The following is a 19001-nucleotide window of genomic DNA, read 5'->3' on the forward strand; positions in this document are numbered from 1 at the left end:
GACGCAATTCAGCCCGCAACAGAGACTTGCCCAGGATTCTCCCGAATCTCCCCTCAGAACAGCTGGTAGACTTGGGGAGTTAAAGTCAGCATGAGGGTGTCAGCCGCCACCCGTCTCGGCTCCCTTGACTTCATGCTCTCATGCTGGCCCACACTGTCTTGGGCACTTTTTTTTTTTTTTTTTTTTTTTTTTTGAATTTTTATACAAGTCTTTATTTACAACTTGTTTAACAACTGTACACTTTTTGCAGCCTTGAAAACATTTTTGTACTTGAATGGGAAAATATAGTTTGACCAAATCTTAACTTTATTCTTCATATACATATACATATCTTACATGCATACATATAAACACATACATGTAGTTAATACCATAACAAGTTGGCAGTCGTAAAATTAAAATGAGTAAGTGATATCAAAAGGAAATACAAGATTTCAAAAACACTAAAAATCCATCTTCTGGTGGTTTCCTGGACTTTATGGTTTTGTGATTTCAGTTGAAATTTCTTACTGAGGCTCTTTAACAAGTCATTCACCTCAGAAAAACAGCTGAAAACCCACCAACCTCAACACACAGTAAATGTTTGGAAAACTCAGTAAACAGGTGGAAAAATGCTTGGACATCATTATGTAGAACATTGCTAAATCTGTATTTCATTTCTGAAGTGAGAAGTTCCAAGACCGATGTGGACATCGTTTTTGGATTATAATGACAAAGAATGAAATTGTGAAAATGTAAATTCAATACTCAATCAGAAAGAAGAATATACCTAGCAATATCCTTTTTGCAAAGACTAAAATGCAAGGTGGATTACTACAATGTCAAATATGAAACTAACAACAATTCACAGAACAATCAATAGTACTTAAGACATGAATATAAGGCTTCAGAGGTGGGGCTGTACTCAATACAGTTCCAGCTCCAATGTACTAAGGTTTCGTCCAGCTCATCTAAAAAGTTTTAAAAATAATACAAGGGGGAAAAAAAGCCTCTTTCTATCCCCAAATTTTTTGATACAATTTATTAATCAAACTAAGGCAAATTATTATTAGATATGTTTAAATTTTACTATTAAATAATAAAAAACTGAGTGTTCTAAATGGTGGGCAATTGTTAAAACATGAAAACTGCAAAATGGCACTTCTTTAATATGATCTGTTGATACTATATTAGAGGATCTAGCCCCAGGTAAGCAGGTGGCTTGGGTCCAGCTTCTTCCTGCAGGCATCAGGTTTTCTGTGGATTTTAGGCATTTAGTTGCTCTGTGACTTAGGTTCTCTGATGGACCGAGGAAGCCGTGAATTTACAGTTTTTCTAGCTTTGTCCTTGCGGTGAGGATGGGATTTATGTTTTTCCCACGGCTATATCTCTGAGCTGTACTCAGAAGTTCATTTCCTTCTGAGTAAATGTGGTTGTTACAGTTTTTCTAGGACTATGTCCATTTCATTCAAACTAAAATATAATGGCATATAATTATGTACACTATCTTCATGTTTTTAATGGCCATATCATTTGTGCTGGTCTTTCCTTTTCATTTCTGATCTTAGTTATTTGTTTTTACTCTGTCTTATCAGTCTCATCAGAAGCATGTCGGTTCTTTTCAAAGACCGATTTTTCTTTTTAAATTGTCTCTATTGCAAATTAATTTCAATTTCACTGCTTCTGCTCTTAGGTTTATATTTCCTTTATTTATTTTACTCTTTTTGGTTTATTTTGCTGTTCTAATTTCTTGAGGTGGGTAATTAGCCTTCACATTTTATCTGTGTTTTATTATGAACATTTAAGGTTATAGATTTCTCATTAGTTCATGAGTTTTATATTTGGTATATTGGATATACTGTAATTCAGACTAGTTCGAACATTCAATACGATTGCTTCTTTGGCCTATGAGTATGTTTAGAAGTTAATTTTTAAATTTTCAGACATAGGGAATTTTTCTTTTTTTTCCTTTATTTCACTGAAGTCAGAAAACATACTCTGTACCTTTTCAAACTTTTGTAAATTGTTTGCTTTGATTATTAATTCATGACTTTTTAATATGTTTAATGCTTTCTTATCAATTTTAATCATTATGTTGTTGAAGCTTAAAGTGGCTTCTCGCTGGCCTGCTGGAAGCACTTTCTACCTGGCTCCTCTCTCCTCTGACATGACCCCATCGGTCTTTCATAGTTTACTTGGTTTCCAGCCAAATACAGTGTCCCAGACTCACCTGATACATTTCCAATCCTCAACCCAGAAATAGTGATCTCTCCTAAGAACCCTGTTGCTTCTGTAGAATACAAGCTGTGCTTACTATCCAATTGCTGTTACTTCTAAGCATTTGCAGTGTGTAGGGCCAGGATATTGGCATCTTATAAAAGAGAAAATTGTGGTTTCATTGATTTTTTAAAAAATGCAAATATAGAACTTATATTTAACTTTTCTGATTTATATTTTTATTTTTTCTCTGACTCTGGACATCGTAGTTGATAACATTCACAATTTTATTATTCACTTAGTTCTACAATATATTCCTAATAGGTTTGAAATAACAACACTGATAATATTACTGAAAATAAGAAAATCTAATGATCTTAAAGATTTCTGTGGTTTTTCTTTTATCTTTAAGGTATATCACACAGAGAAATTCTATGTACTAAGATAGTGAAAATTCTATGTACTAAGGTTACATGGAATAATTTCTTTGTTTTATGTAATTATTTTACCAACTTGATGTAGAGTTAGATTCATTTGTTTTCGGTTTTTAGGTGTGATTCTTTATTTTTTTATATTTAATTTTGTTTGTATTTATGTCCTATCAATGGTCAATTTTGGTAAATGCCCTATGTGCTTGTAATGAATGTATTTTGTGGCACTGGGTGCAGTATTCTGTTTAAGTTCTATGTCAATTTTATTTATTGTGTTATTCTAATTTTCTATGTCCAATTGATTGTTTTGGCTGGTTGTATTAGTCACTGAAAGAGATGTGTTAATATTTCTATCGTAATTGCAGATTTGCATATTGCTACCAGTAGTCCTTAGTATTTTACCTGTACTTTAGCAAATTTATCAAGTTTGCTCGATGTATTTTGAGGCTATGTAAATTTGGACTTGTTTTGTCTTTATGGACGTGACATTTTATCACTAGGGAGTCATCCTGTTTGTATGCAGTATTGCTTTTTGTCTTAAGATCACTTTTGTCTGTCGTTGATATTGCCATGCCAGACCTCTCTGATTAATATTTGAATGGTGTATCATTTTCTATATCTTCATTTGGTTTTTAATCTTGCTGTAATTCTACATTTTTCTTTAGATATCTCTCTTATCAGAGATCAGAAATTAGTTGAATATTTTTATTTTAGTCTGACACAAACTTTTATTTGGAGCTCTCAGTCACTCATATTTCATGTAATTCTTGTTAGACTGAAGTCAAACCTGCCATCTGATTATGTGCCTGCTTTTAAAAGTTTCTTTTCTTTTTCTTTACAATCTTGGCTTCTTTTTATGGATTCCACTATTTAAAAAAATCAATTTCTGTTTTTTCCTATATCATTCTGGAGTTACAGAGTCTGTTTTTTATCTTTTAAAAGTCATCCTTGAAATTTTAATGTAAGTACGGAATCCCCTGCAGTCTAAAATTCTGCTCTCCGCCTGGATGGTACAAGTGTCTCAGAGCAAGCACTCTGACTCTTGTATTTGATTTCTATCTTTTTAAAATTCTAAAAATGTTATATATTTGTTTTATACGATCAATATTCATTTAGTTTTAGCCCAATATTTATCTTTTTGCTATTTATTATTTTTTATATCCTGGAGATTCTACTCAGGATATAAAATTTTCTTCTGCTTGAAGTATATGATGTCTGTTTATGGCAGACTCTGTTTTTGGCTTCAGTTTCTCACTGGCTCTGAATTCTTATGTGGCAGTTTTCTTTCAGCCCACAGTCTGCTAACCTCCCTGCTGTTATGGAGAGGTCGTCTGTCACGCATTTTTTTTTCTCCTTTATTGCTAAGATTTTTTGTTTTCTTTTTTATTTTCTTCAGGTGACCTATGTCTCTTTCTGAATATCTTTTTATTTATTATTCCAGTTTGTCGGGCTTCTAGAATGTATGTGTTCCCAGCTGGTAGTTCTTCAAACATTGCTTCTGCGCTGTTGTCTCACTCCTCTCATCCTGGAATTCCAGCTAAATTCATTAAACCTTCTCAAATGTGTTGTATATCTCTTTAGTTTGTACATTTTTTTGTCTACTTATGCTGCTATTTGGATACTTCTGATTTATTTTCATGTACACGAATTCTCTTTTCAGCTGTATCTATGGTGATACTATATTTGATTTAACTTTGTAAAAATCCTCAGTGAGAGGGTTGGTCCAAATAACATAGATCATGATTGTTGGAAATTGTAAGTCTTTGATTATATCTTTAAATATGTTTAAATTTTTTTTATTTGGTTTATTCTCTTTCTTTTCTTTTCTTTTCTTTTTTTTTGACACGGAGTCTTGCTCTGTCGCCCAGGGTAGAGTGCAGTGGTGTGATCTCGGCCCACTGCAAGCTCTGCCTCCCGGGATCACGCCATTCTTCTCCCTCAGCCTCCCGAGTAGCTGGGACTACAGGCGCCCGCCGCCACACCCGGCTAATTTTTTTGTATTTTTAGTAGAGACGGAGTTTCACCATGTTAGCCAGGATGGTCTCGAACTCCTGACCTCGTGAGCCACCCGCCTTGGCCTCCCAAAGTGCTGGGATTACAGGCGTGAGCCACCGCATCCGGCCTTTGGTTTATTCTCTTTAGGGATAGAAGTTATGTGTAATGCAAAATTCTTCTGTCTTCCTTTCGCATCTCCTGCATCCATTTCTTTCTCATTCTTTCTACTCTCTGTTCATTTTAACTGTGCTCACTTTTCACTCCTTTTCTTTTCATGTCCCTCACAATGTTTATTTTTCTTTTAGCTGCTTCCAGTTTGGACTTAATATTTTCTATTTTATCTGTCTTAAATCTTTGCCAGGTCATATTTTAGCTCCTTATATTTTCTTATCATGTCTTCCTTGAGTACTTTTAGTTCTCTTTTTATGCTCTCCATTTATAGAGGTGATTGTTTCATTGGGATTTTTAACTTTATAACAATATTTTTGGGTCACAATTTTGACCTATGCTATAGAAAGTTTTTGGTGTTCCTGCTCTAATTTCTTTCCCCGTTAAAAAAGAAAAAAACTCTTTTTCGTTAGAATTTTAAAAGTAGATTCTATTCTTGTTTCTTTTTAATTATTGTCTTTGATGGAGATGAATTCTTATTGGCTGAAGGACTCGTGACTGTGCTAACAATATATCTTAGTGGCATCCTGCTGTGGGCAGGAATGAATTCTTATCTTTACCCATCTTCCTTTTTGCTTTCTCCGTCCTCCCAGGGAGCCAGTATCGATTGCAGGAGTGCTCCCAGATACCTCACAAGCAGCAACTTCTTCCTCCTTATAGTTCTTATCTGTGATTCTCCAATAATTTTGTCCTTCTAAGCTTCTGACGCATTGAATTATGTAAAGCGTATTCCCTTCACCAGCTTGCGCACCCTGTTCTGTAAACGATAGTAAATGGCTGGTGTTGCACTATAGAGTATGCTTCTTACTTGGGAGAAATTTGTGCTGTGAGTCTTCCCTAAAATCTTCGACAAAGAGCATTTCTCGCTCTGTTTTTTGAACCCCTGACAGACCTTCAATGCTTTGCACTTCTTCCTCCTGATTTATATTTTGAAGTTTCGGATGTCTCTTAGCTCCATAGAGGATGTTGTTTGTGTTTCCATTTCTCAGTCCTTGTTTTGATTTGGAAGATTTCCAAGAGGAGAATATCAAACCCACAGTACAATTTTAACACCAGAAGTCAGTCTTTCCTCTTGAGTACAAATGGAAAATTAAGGATCTATATCTACTTAATAAAATTTCACAAAGAGAAAATAATTAAACTACAAATAAAGAAGAAAATGGAAATCAGGGAACATGGAGTTAATTCAGGCAACAGAATAGAGTAGTAAAAAGGCTTATTAATATGCAAAGAGATGTGAATAAGATTATACACGAACAAGAGTGGGCTGTTAAGAGGGACAATCAGGGAACCAAAAACAACTGTTTGAAATTAAAAAATCTAGTATTTGAAATTAAAAATTAAATATAGAAGTTGGAAGGTAAAGATGATAAAATTTCCTAATATTACTATCAGTATAAGCCAACAAAACATAAAAGTGACAAGATAAATGTCTTACAGGATTGTTGTAGGAGACCCAACGTCTTATTAATACTGGTTGCAAAAAGAGTGGACAAAGAGCATGGAGGAAAGGAAATTGCAAGTAACGTAAGAATTTCCTTTACTTGAAGTATCTGTACATCTAGATAAAAAGCATATCTCAAATGGTAAGCACAGTAAGTGATGAAAAAGACCTAAATTGTGAAATTAGCATCTTACAGAGAGAAAAACCACATGCTTACATACCAAGCAAAAATAATTAGAATGGCATAGGATTGTAAAATACTGGATAATAGGAAGCAATGGCATATGCCTTTAAAATTTGAGGCTAAATGAATTTTAACTTAGAATTTTATACCCAGTCTAAATATTAATTGTGTTGATAGCCAGACATGTAAGGACTCACAATATTTATTTTCCACTCATCCTTTCTATGGAAGTGTTTGAAGGATGAAATGAGAAATGAAACCAAGGCAGAAGAGAACATAGGATCTGGAAAACATCATAATCCAAATTCAGGGAGCAGCTAACAAAAGTCCTAGGCTGACAACTCTTTGGGCTTAGAGCAGCAATATGCTAGAGGACTCCAGGAGTGCAGTGGAGAATGCATGCTGAGTGGCTGACATATCACCCAGGAGAAGCTCAGCTACGATCTTCCAGTTTAATATCCACGGCACGGCAACAGCCAGGCCTACTGTGGAGGAGGTGTCACCTTTTAAAAACAGAATCTACATTCTTCAGCAGCACTGAAAATGCTAGGCTGGAAGTGGAGTGCAGGTGTCAGGCTGAAAGCCTGTGGAATCTGAGTTTCTACATAAGGAATTGCGGTCAGGTCCTTGTGTATCCAAAACTCATTCTTGCAACACCTGCCTTGGGTGAGACAGGGTTGAAATGGCTGATGGTGCTTTGCAGGTATAGTGGGGAAGACATGAAGCTGAAGACCGTGGACATTTAGGAGTAGAGGAACCAGAGCTGTGAATGACGGCCAAGGGGTAATGGGCAGGGGGTGGGGGGAGAAATAATGGATCAAAAAGGGAAAGCTCTGAATTGGGGAAAAGGAGAAAAGCATGAGTTCCTTAAGTTCTTATCTATTGTATTCAGGTTTTCTGATTTTTCTTTTTTGTTTTTTGCCAGACTTAGTATTTGTTTTGGTTTGTTTTTAGAGAGACAAGCCCCTTCTGGTTATGGAATACTGGGTTGGCTGGTTCGACAGATGGGGAGATAAGCACCATGTTAAAGATGCAAAGGGTGAGTGTTTTGCAGTGTTTGACTCCAGGAAGAGATGGCCCCGGGTCCCGTGAGAACTCATTCATACAGTTCTCTGCTAATTGATTCATTTGATCAGCCATAGATATTCATGCAACTTTTTATATACGAGCACTCAGCCAGGCCCTCAGGATGCTCTGGTGGATAGAAATTACATGGTTCCCACCCCCCCCAACAGAGTATAAGTTAGTGAGGTTCACAGATCGTTACAGAGTAAAACAATCAATATATAGTTCCATGTTTGGCTGATACTTTGAAGCAAACAGTCAGGGTGCAGTGATAGAAAAGACAGAAGAGAGACCTGCCCAGGTATGGTTAGGTGGTCACCGAAGGTTCTCTGAAAATGTGACGTCTGAGGAAGGTGGAACATTAATCATCTCTAGCAGTGCATAGGCCCTGTCGATGGCATTGTCAACTAAGCATTAATAGTTAGGGGACAACATGCAGCGATGGCCAAGAGCATGGATCTTGGAGCCAAAGAGATCAGGTTTTAATCCCAGCTCTGGAGTGCTAGCCATGGGACCTCATGCAGGCTTCCTTCATTTTAAGTCTCAGTGACCTCATCCAAACGTGAAGATTATCATAAAACCGACCTCATGAGGCTAGTGTGAGGAATAAGTGCTGCCACTTAGAGCAATGCCTGGCAGTCATTTACTTAATAACCATATGTGTCTACAGAAGATATTTTGAAAGAGCTATTATGAAAACAAGCCCACTTGTATCTGAAGTATAGAAAAATATTGAAAAATACTTGGGGACTGAGAAAAGCCTGTTTTGGGTTGAAAAATAGAAAAAGTCAAGAGAAAATGCCATTATCACCACCAGTACCACCAACAATAATACCATCACTACCACCAACAATAATGCCAGCAACAATACCACCACCACCACCACCACCAAATAACAGTTTTCTGGTCTCTTGTATGGCAGGCACTGTGCCTTTTTTCCACATATATTACCTCATCAATGAATTTTCTCATCAGTCCCATGATATAGTTGGAATTAATACATTCATTTAACAGATCAGGAAGCAGTGGCATTGAGAAAGAAAATGGGTTGACCAAGGTCATACAAATAGTAAAGAGCATAGCCAGAATTAACTCCCACTCTGAATGACTTTTAACCTCCTTCTTCCCACTGTGGCCAGTGGAGAGATGGTAGTAGCTGTTTAAACACAGTAAAAAATGGAAGTTTTTGTGGCTAAAGATTAACAGCAACCACTCGTGGACTATTGCAGTGTTTCCAAGTCAGTGTTCCCAGAAACATTATACTGGAAGGTAGTAATGAGGGTATACTAATTGTAAGTATGATTTCAAAAAATTTAAGGAAAATTAGATATTTAAGTGACATGAAAATTCTGAGGGCATTATTTAATAGTTGTAGGTTGGAGTCAAATTATGTCGATACGTTGGAAAAAAATGTTCAAAAATCTCTTGGGATTGATAGGATTTGGTGTCCTAGAGTAGTTCTGGCCAATTCTGCCTATTTCTTTGTTGGAATCTTTGTAGAGGTGGAGTGATAACACATTTGCAGTAGGTCTTTAACGTCATCAGCAGGTTCTTGGAAACTTTAAAAATGATGCACAGCACATCCTCATGTAATACCATCTTCTTCAACATCGTTTCATTATAAAATTGAGATAAAAATTGGTTTTGTTGTATATTATTTCACTTAAAGTCTCCATTCCCAAGAATGTATACAGCTGTGAAGCGAGGAGTTACTGTAATTGATTGCGGAGTGGGGTTGGAAATGATAGGAGTTTGCCAGAGACGACTTTCTCCTCTCAGTTTCTAACATTCTCTATGTTCTCTTCTTCCCGTTTGCAGAGGTTGAACATGCTGTGTCTGAATTCATCAAATATGAGATCTCCTTCAATGTGTATATGTTCCATGGTGGAACCAACTTTGGTTTCATGAATGGGGCCACAAATTTCGGGAAACACACTGGCATTGTCACCAGCTATGGCAAGTGTCTGCCGGTGCAGTAGTCTCTCCAGCACGGGCGGTGCCAGGGCTTTGCAGAGGAGGCTCTGGAAGCCTGTTCTGGCATCACTGGGTTCTTGACCTCTAATCTATGCTGAGTACTGAGGATTTTCCTATCTCTTTTCCTTCCTTCTGTATGTTCATAATGCCCCAACAGGCTGTCATTGCAGTAGACAGGGCTTTCTAGGACTTAGAGCTCCGCTTCACGCATCTCGTATAATGCCCTGTTGGCTTGAACCTCTGAAGAGAGGCAGGGTAGGAACGGCGACTGCCGTAAAGGCACAGACTTGCATGGCCGGGCAATACCAGCTGAACAAAGAAAAGAGCATCCATTGCAGGGTGTCCACTCTTTTGGCTTCCCTGGGCCACTTTGGAAGAAGAAGAATTGTCTTAGGCCACACATAAAATACACTAACAGTAATGATAGCTGATGAGCTTAAAAAAGTGCAAAATGTTTTAAGGAAGTTTATGAATTTGTGTTGGGCTGCATTCAAAGCTGTCCTGGGCCATCTGTGGCCCATGAGCTGTGGGTTGAACACGTTTGCATTAGAAAGTGAAATCGGGGCACGCCCAGTGTCACGGCAGCCTCGGGGTCCCAGGAAGACTTGTGGGAAGTGTCCTTAGATTGGCCTCACACACTCCCGTGGGATGGAAGGTGTCTTCCTTCTGTCTCACTCTCATGGCCCTGGCCGTCCAGCCGGCGGTGCTGAAACAGGGCCTGCCGCGGAGGCTGCGTGGCTGGTGACTGGCCCCGGTGTCTTGCAGACTATGATGCTGTGCTCACGGAGGCTGGAGATTACACAGAAAAATATTTCAAGCTTCAAAAACTCTTGGAATCTGTCTCAGGTACTCAGCACCCATTTAACTTACGGGCCAGCCCTCCCCATGAGGAGTCTCTGGTCTGTGGAAAAGTGAGGAGGGCGCGGGTCTCCCTTGTGGGCAGCAGTTACTCCAAGCTCCTGAGAACAACGGCAACCTTAACTTCGAACCCTGGGCTTAAAGTCTGTGATTTTGAAATAAGGGTTTCTAAGCATTTTATAAGCCTCAGTTTCTTCACTGAAACATAAAGGTAGTAACCTTGGTCTCCTGTGATGACTGTGAAGACTGAGTTACTCTTTGTAAAGCTCGTAGTACCATGGATGACATAGTAATCCAGAATATGAGAGCAAAGGCCGTGCTGGATAGGCATGGGGGGCTTAGAGAAGGCAGTGGTCATCTCAGGCACTTTTTGCCCTGTGCCCCATCTCCATTGCAGCAACTCCCCTGCCCCAAGTACCCAAACTTACTCCCAAGGCTGTGTATCCCCCCATGAGACCGTCGCTGTACCTCCCGCTGTGGGATGCCCTATCCTACTTAAATGAGGTGAGTGCTGCTTGGCCACAGGAGGTAGAGTGGCCATTGGAGGGATGGGGCAGGGATTCCTTCAGGAAACTGTTTTATTAGGAAATGGGAAAACAAATCCTCTGCATTTCATTCAAATTTAGAACTGTGGGACAAGAGCCACCAACTCCTTCTGGGTGGACTGTGAAGGGGTTTGTCCTTGGCGTCAGTGTGCAGGGGGAGGGGCAGCAGGATGTTGGAGGATCCTGGGTTCCTGCTCAGATGAACCTGTCTAGAGATGCTCTTGTTTAGACTGCGTGGTCCTTATGGAATCCACATAGGAAAAGCTGCTGAGCTGGGATTAGGAGAACAACTTCTGCCCCCGCTTTGCGAGCAGCTGGGCCTGAACTTCCTCGGTCACTGCTCCTCCTTTTCCATCAGCCTTCCTGTCTTATTTTGAAGAAAGGTGAAAGCTGCTTGGAACTGAAACTGTAGCCCTTGAATTCACATTGGTTTTACCTCTGCTATCACTATTTTGGAGAAAAGGTAGTGACTGGTACACTGAAGAAACTACATTTATTTTATGTAACTAAATTTAATTTAGTGAAATAAACATTTGCTTGGTGCATAATTCATTGCTAGACTTCAATATTTTAGAATACAATTTATTTACTCTTTTTTTCTTTTTCTTGAGACAGGGTCTTGCTCTATGGCTCTGGCTGGAGTGCAGTGGCACAATCACGGCTCACTGCAGCCTTGAACTCCTGGGCTTAAGCAATCCTCCTGCCTCAGCTTCTTGAGTAGCTGGGATTACAGGAGGGCACCAACACGCCCAGTTAAGTTTTTAAATTTTTTGTAGATACGGGGTCTCACTATGTTGCCCAGGCTGGTCTTAAACTCCTGGCCTCAAGTGATCCACCTGCCTTGGCCTCCCAGAGTGCTGGGATTACAGGCACGAGCCCCTTTGCCCCATCTATTTCCTCTGTTAATCAGTTCTTAGGATGATAGCGATTGCTTCTGCATCACTGTGCCCTGCAGTTCCCGGAGTTTCCTGGGCAGGGAGATGTCAGCACAGAGCAGTATCACATGCCATCTGTTTTATAATTTCCCATTCAGAGAACCCTTGGGGACCATTAGGTGGAACCACACCAAATGACAGGGTCTTAGAAAGGAGGATCCTGACTTCTCAGCCCTCAGGCTTCTGTTCCTGCCATTTCTCCTCATAGCCAGTCAGGTCCCATCAGCCCGTCAACATGGAGAACCTTCCCATAAACAATGGGAGTGGCCAGTCCTACGGCTTTGTCCTGTATGAGAAGTCCATCTGCTCCGGAGGCCGCCTCTGTGCCCACGCTCATGACATGGCACAGGTAGGGCCAACAGGCTCCCTGTGTGGGAAGCAAAATGCATCACCTCCCCATGCTGTTGGGCAGGGTAGTTGGTTGAGGTGCACGTTGCTGTTTGATGACCTACTATATGGGAGGCACTGGGACTAAAAAGTCAGGCCAAATAGACTTGCTTTCTGCTTTATCTCCACCGAGAGTCTCTTGGGGCCTCCACGCAGCTTCATGCCATCTGTGAACACCACAGCTGGTCCCTGCCTTCATACTGACCTCCTTCTGCCAAAACCACGGCCTCTGTTTTCCCTTTCTTCAGGTGGGCCTAGCAGTCTGATGCCGGCTCTTCTTTTGCAGGTGTTTCTGGATGAGACAATGATAGGGATTCTGAATGAGAATAATCAGGACCTGCACATTCCTGAACTCAAGGTATGTAATTTGAGAGCCCAGGTGATGCTCTTGACCGCCCTCAAATGCAGACGGCGCCTGGTCCTGAGATAGTCAGCCTCCCTTCTCCACCCCTGCTGTTGGTACTGCTCCTCACCGGGGGCTGCGGCAGGAAGTGTGCAGGTCTGGAAGCCTAAGTGCCCCCCAGGCCCTGGTCCCTCAGGAGCTCCCGCGTGCTGGAAGGGAGGGCGTTTCCTCACTAAGCCCTGAGCCTGTCCTCAGCCCCTGGTTGGGTTTCTGAGCTTTTAGGGTTGGTTAGAGGCAGAGCTGAGTCTCTGCCTTTCCTAATAGGGTCAGCAGAGGGAAAGGGAAGATTGACTGTGGGAACACAGGCAGTCCTTAGGTGACAGGGAAGACTGCTGGGCTCTGGAGCCTCCTTTTCTCCCATGTGTCTCTCCATGTGGAACTCAGCAAAAAAATGGGTTGTTGGGTAGACGCCCTCCATGGCGCGTGGTCTCCATGACCTGGCCTGTCTCAGCAGGACTGCCGATACCTGAGGATCCTGGTGGAGAATCAAGGACGAGTCAATTTTTCATGGCAAATACAGAATGAGCAGAAAGGTGGGCTCTGGCTGTGGCTTCTCCTTAGTTACTCAAAACTGAAGACCCGGGCTACGCACTGGGGTTGGGGGGGAAAACCAGCCCCTCAGTAGTGGGCTACCCAGGTCCTGGGAGCGGAGATGCAAAATCTGCCCCTCACCCTTGTCGTGCCTTCTCTGATCTCTGGGGCCAGAGGGTGGAGCCAGTGCGTTCGGTGCTGGCTTGTCTGGGAGCAGGGCCAGTTTCCTTTTGGGAATTTCAGGAGAAGTTCAGTACTAAGTGGGGGAACTTTCTTGGTAGTGTGGAAACGTGTAGGTAAAACCTTCAGTCAAAGCAGGTCAGACAAACGTTTGCCCTCCTGGCTGAGCCCCTGTCCTAAGGCACATACATGTCTGCATTGCTTTGTCCCAGGTGCTAGTCCAGTCCTGGCTCATATTCTCTTTCTTGCCTCCCATCTGCATCTGCAGGAATAACTGGATCTGTCAGCATCAATAACTCTTCCCTGGAGGGCTTTACCATCTATTCCCTGGAGATGAAAATGAGCTTCTTTGAGAGGTATGCTCCAGCTGGCCCCCGTGCACACTTCAGTGATCAGGGAACTCAGAGATTTCAGATTCCTCACTGCAGATGAAGAGTCCAAGATACAGAGACTGAGTGATTTACTCCAGGCTGTCGGGCACTGCGGCATCAGAACTAGGGCCCTGGAGCAAGTGTCCTGATTCCGATCTTAACGTGTCTAGCGTGTCTAGTCTATGCTAGCTCATTGAAACAGAATATGTGGCTCGGCCAAGGCCACCTGGGGTGGGTACTGGGAACTGGACTGGGAAGGGGCTTCCTCTCCCCCATGACTTGGCCTTCCTTCCAGGCTCCGCTCTGCCACATGGAAGCCTGTCCCAGATAGCCACCAGGGCCCGGCCTTCTACCGTGGGACCTTGAAGGCTGGCCCTTCTCCCAAGGACACCTTCCTGAGCCTGCTGGTAGGTGACGCCCTCTGCTGCCCTGGTGTTCCAAACACCGATTTTATTTTTAGAGGGTTCTGGAGCAAAGCCAGTGTTCCTGGAGGAATACTTCCCTTTCTTTTCCTCCTCTTCCTTGTCTCCAACCGAGCATCCAACATTGATCAGTCTTCCTCATTTATCACTGTTTAGAGAATAACACATCAAAACACAATTAAAAATTCAAACAAATAACAAGGGGGAGAGAGCAGAGCATGACGTTCCCCTCTGCACCCACCCCCATTCCAGTTAGTCTCTGCTTCTCAGAACTCAACACTGCCAACAGTGGTATATTTTTGTATATAACTTTGCCTGAACACACACATACACAATTGTTTTTACACTAATAGAATTGTACCATGTATTCTGCAACTTTGTTTTTCTGTGTGGGGTGAGTTGGTAGGTTAGTTTTTACCTAGAATATGTTTTTCTGTATAAATACACATAGATAACATAAACGTACAAAATGTGAATGTACAGATCAACAAATGGTCACAAAGTGAACACCATATAATTATCATTGAAATTTAAAAATATTGTTAGCACCCCTCCCAACCTCTGCCCCCTCCCAACCTCTGCCCCCTCCCAACCACTGCCCCCTCCCAACCTCTGCCCCCTCCCAACCTCTGCCCCCTCCCAACCTCTGCCCCCTCCCAACCACTGCCCCCTCCCAACCTCTGCCCCCTCCCAACCTCTGCCCCCTCCCAACCTCTGCCCCCTCCCAACCTCTGCCCCCTTCTCTGCAAAGGTCACCACTACCTTGACTTCCAACACCCTAGGCCAGTGTCTCCTATTTTGACTTTATGTAAATGGAATCATACAGGGCATCTTCTTTTTAATATTTTTTTTGTTCAGTGTTGTGAGGTTCAGCCATTTATCGATTTTGCAGTGATTTGTTCCTTTTCACTGTTGTACTGGGTTCCTTTAGTAAATATGTGATAATTTATTTAACCATTTTACTTTTTCTGGACATTTGGATTATATCTGGGGCTTGTCTATGATAAATCGTTAAGACTTATTTTGTGTTTATGTTCATGACTGAGATCTCTCTGTCAGGTTTTGGTGCCAGGTTTAGGGCTCTCCTACAGGATGTAGGAAGGGGAATTTGTATAAGACAAGTACCACTTACACATGTAATGGAGTTCATTAGTGAAGCCTTCTAGAGCTGGCATTTTCTTTTTGAGAAAGTTTGCGAGTGTGGATTCAATTATTGAAAGATTAAAGTACTATTCGGATTTTGTTTCTTGTAAAGTTAGCTTTGAGAAAATATATTTTTCTGGAAATTTTCCCATTTCATCGAAATTTTCAAATATGTTGCCTTTAAAATCTTCGTGTTTGATGTCGAGATCATTGGTAGTCACATGCCCCTTGTCATTGTTACAGGATACCGATGTGCTCTTTTTCTTGATGATTCTCACCAGAACACTATCAGTGTTATTAATCGTTCAAAGTACAGTGTTTGGCTAAGAGTCTTACTATGTTACGTATTTGTTTTTTGATTCTTTAATTTCTGTCATTATCTTTATTATTTTGTTTATTCAATTTCTTAGTTTAGGATTAATTTGCTTTATTTTTATAATGTCATAGATACTTAGATAATGGATTTTTAGTCTTTATTCTTTTTAATTATATGAATTTAGGTTTTTAATCATCATTTAAGCATGGATTTGGTTGCATCCCATAAGTTTTAAAAAGACTTTTTGAGGTAAAATTGCATAACATAAAATTAGCTCTGTTAAAGTGAACAGTTAAGTCACATTTCGTGCCTTCACAATGCCATGCAGCCACTATCTCTAGTTCCAATGCATTTTCATTATCCTAAAGGAAACCCTATAACCATTTGGCAATTACTTCCCCATTTTCCTCTTCTCCTATCCCCTGGCAACAGCAATCTTTTTTTTTTTTTTTTTTTGAGGCGGAGTCTCGCTCTGTCGCCCAGGCTGGAGTGCAGTGGCCGGATCTCATCTCACTGCAAGCTCCGCCTCCTGGGTTCACACCATTCTCCTGCCTCAGCCTCCCGAGTAGCTGGGACTACAGGCGCCGCCAGGCCCGACTAATTTTTTGTATTTTTAGTAGAGACGGGGTTTCACCGTGTTCGCCAGGATGGTCTCGATCTCCTGACCTCGTGATCCACCCGCCTCAGCCTCCCAAAGGGCTGGGATTACAGGCGTGAGCCACCGCGGCCGGCCACAGCAATCTTTTTATTATCTTTATGGATTTGCCTATGCCGGAAATGACTCCCATACCATTTTTTTTTTTTTTTTTTTACATAGAATAAGAATAAATTTAGTATGTATTTTTTTCATGACTTAGGAATTATATTCTTCAAGAATTCAGAATGTACATAATTATAAGCCATATTTCATATTAGTGTATTATTTTTATATTATACTTTCCATTATATGGGTAATGGTTCATATTGAAATACAGAAAAAATAAGTTGTGGTAAGACAAGTGATGTCTATATAGAAAGAGATGAATCATTTTAGTGTCTTATTAGTTGGATAGTTGCTGCTTTAGGGTTGCCGTGTTAGCTTGACATTTTAATCATAAGTACAAATTCTATCTAAAAAATAATGAAGGTTTTGTAAAAACAGCTGATACTAAAGGTGAGCACCTCACATGTCGGTGCTTCTCTGAAGGTATCAAGTTGACCTTGGTGTGGGCATTTTAGAATGTCTTAAAGATGGTTTTGTAAGGAGCTGGCAGGCAAATTAAGCCCAACAAAAGAGAAGGTCTGCAATTTATCCTGCAGGTTAGGGCCAATCTTGAGTCTGCTAGGAATTATAAAATACCTACTCTTGCTCTTTCACCTCTAAGTTTTAAGTTGGAATTTCACTTTTCCTTCGTACGGCTGTACCAATTGTTGACGGTCGCATGCTGCACAAGGACTTGCACATAATGACAACTTCCATGTTTTTGGGGACATTGAGAAGCTTCCTTGGGACCAGAACTTTGCTATAGTAGGGCTGTACTTTCTTCTCGTATTAAGGGAAATAGTGTAGACTGATGGTACCATTTGGCAGGTAGTATTCAACCTAAGGCACTGGATGTCCTGGTGGCACTGTCCAGAAAGCTGCAGGCCACTCTGGGGGCCATGTTGTTGCTGGGGAGAAACATGATGATCTTTCCCAATAAATTTATACTTTTTGTGGATTCTTGGTACTGTTTAAGTTCCTTTCTTTTCAAGCTGAAGGACTTCCTTTAGCACTTCTTGTAAAGCAGGTCCAGTTGCGATGAACTCCCTCAGTTTTTGTATGTCTGGAAGTCTTTATCTCTTCTTCATTTTTGAAAGACAGTTTTGCTGGATGTAGTATTCTTGATTGCCAGTTGTTTTTCTTTCAGCATTTTAAATATATCGGTTCATTCCATGCTAGCCTGCAAGGTTTCTACTGAAAAATCTGCTGATAGTCTTATACCCTACAAGTTTCTATCTATTTTATTGTCATCATCAGTGAATTAAAATATTTTCCAACTTCCTTTGTCATTACTTGTTAGACTTATGGTTTATTTAGAAGTGATTTTCTTAATTTCCAAGAATTTGGATATTTTATAGTTATCTTTTTGTTATCAATTTCTTGCTTAATTGCATTATAGTCCGAGAAGTTTATGTGAAAACTAGTTTAACACAGGATCAAGCTTGTAAATATTCTGAGGTATACTTGAAAGAATATGTGTATACTGTAGATGTTAGATCAATGTTCTATTATGTCAATTAGTTCAATTTTGTTAATCATCTTTCATATGTTTTATATCTTTATTGATATTTGCTTTGCCTACTGACTGTTGAAAGGTTGTATAAAAATTTCCTACTATGGTTGTAAATTTGTTTATTTCTCTTTATTATTCTGTCAATTTTGCTGATATGTTCTGTATCTATGCTTTTATCTTCCTTATGTATGTTGTATATACATTTATGGTAAATTAAGAATTTTACCATCATGAAATGTCCCTCTTTATCTCTAATAATGCTTCTTGCCTTAAAGTATTATTTTTCTGAATATTAACAGAGCTATAGCAACTTCCTTTTGGTTAGGGTTTACATATCTTTATCCATTGTTTTTCTTTTATTTTTTCAATACCTTATGTTTTTGATGCTTCTCTTATATGTAGCATATAACTACTTTATTTGAAATAAAGTCCAGAAACCTTTGTCCTTTAATTTGGAGCATTTCAGAGACTCCGGTTGTATATGCTAGACCGTTTTGTTATATCCCAGAATAAGCAGGTGCCTCTAGTGGAAAACTGCCTGGATGTCTCCTTGTCTCTCCATTTTCTTCTTCTAGATTTTGGTCCTATAATTCTTCATTATATTGTAAGCAGATTTTTAAAAATGTGCAGCTTTTATATTAATAGCCACTGTCAGCAGTGGTGTTGATCACTATTACCTGATATTTATTTCTGGAAGTAGGAGATCTGCTTTTTAAAATATATGACATTATATATCACATAACAGGAACAACAGCAGCCCTACCATCAGAGGGTTGGTTCTATTTATGTTTTTCTCTTTCGTTCCTAGAGTGCAAGGTAGAAATTCTATAACATATCCCACTCTAAACTCACCTCCCTTTGAGTGCCATAAAGTATCTCAGTCTTGTTCTCACTCCCCAAGTGCCTTAGGTTTTACCTTGCTAAGGTGAACCTGTTTCCAAATCTCAAGCCACCGTTCCTTTCAGAACTGGAATTATGGATTCGTGTTCATCAATGGGCGGAACCTTGGGCGGTATTGGAACATTGGGCCTCAGCAAACACTGTACCTTCCTGGAGCCTGGCTTCGTCCGGAAGACAACGAGGTGCGTCACCCAGTCTCTGCCTTGACATCTCATAAACTTTCAGATCAAAATGTGAGTTGCAGTGTCTTTTCCATCCCGTACTAAATAGGCTTCGCCTTTCCCACCGTCAGCCTTTC

At 40.4% G+C, this 19001-nt stretch overlaps 1 protein-coding gene across 5 annotated transcripts in view; it reads left to right on the top strand.

Annotated features, from left to right (window-relative positions):
- GLB1L3 (galactosidase beta 1 like 3) overlaps window positions 1-19001 on the top strand; it is a 46724-nt gene that overhangs the window by 22474 nt on the left and 5249 nt on the right. For 3 of the 5 annotated variants that reach the window (XM_050755952.1, XM_050755949.1, XM_050755950.1), the window contains 10 exons: window positions 7373-7457; window positions 9302-9439; window positions 10223-10303; window positions 10713-10819; window positions 12004-12144; window positions 12469-12540; window positions 13040-13118; window positions 13565-13652; window positions 13963-14074; window positions 18769-18936. In XM_050755952.1, the coding sequence (XP_050611909.1) occupies window positions 7373-7457; window positions 9302-9439; window positions 10223-10303; window positions 10713-10819; window positions 12004-12144; window positions 12469-12540; window positions 13040-13118; window positions 13565-13652; window positions 13963-14074; window positions 18769-18936 (1071 nt within the window). The remainder of the gene's footprint in view (window positions 1-7372; window positions 7458-9301; window positions 9440-10222; window positions 10304-10712; window positions 10820-12003; window positions 12145-12468; window positions 12541-13039; window positions 13119-13564; window positions 13653-13962; window positions 14075-18768; window positions 18937-19001) is intronic. The other 2 variants (XM_050755953.1, XM_050755951.1) reach the window with 1 other exon arrangement.

The sequence above is a fragment of the Macaca thibetana genome, chromosome 14 (genome assembly GCF_024542745.1).
Source record: "Macaca thibetana thibetana isolate TM-01 chromosome 14, ASM2454274v1, whole genome shotgun sequence".
In the NCBI taxonomy this organism is placed as follows: domain Eukaryota; kingdom Metazoa; phylum Chordata; class Mammalia; order Primates; family Cercopithecidae; genus Macaca; species Macaca thibetana.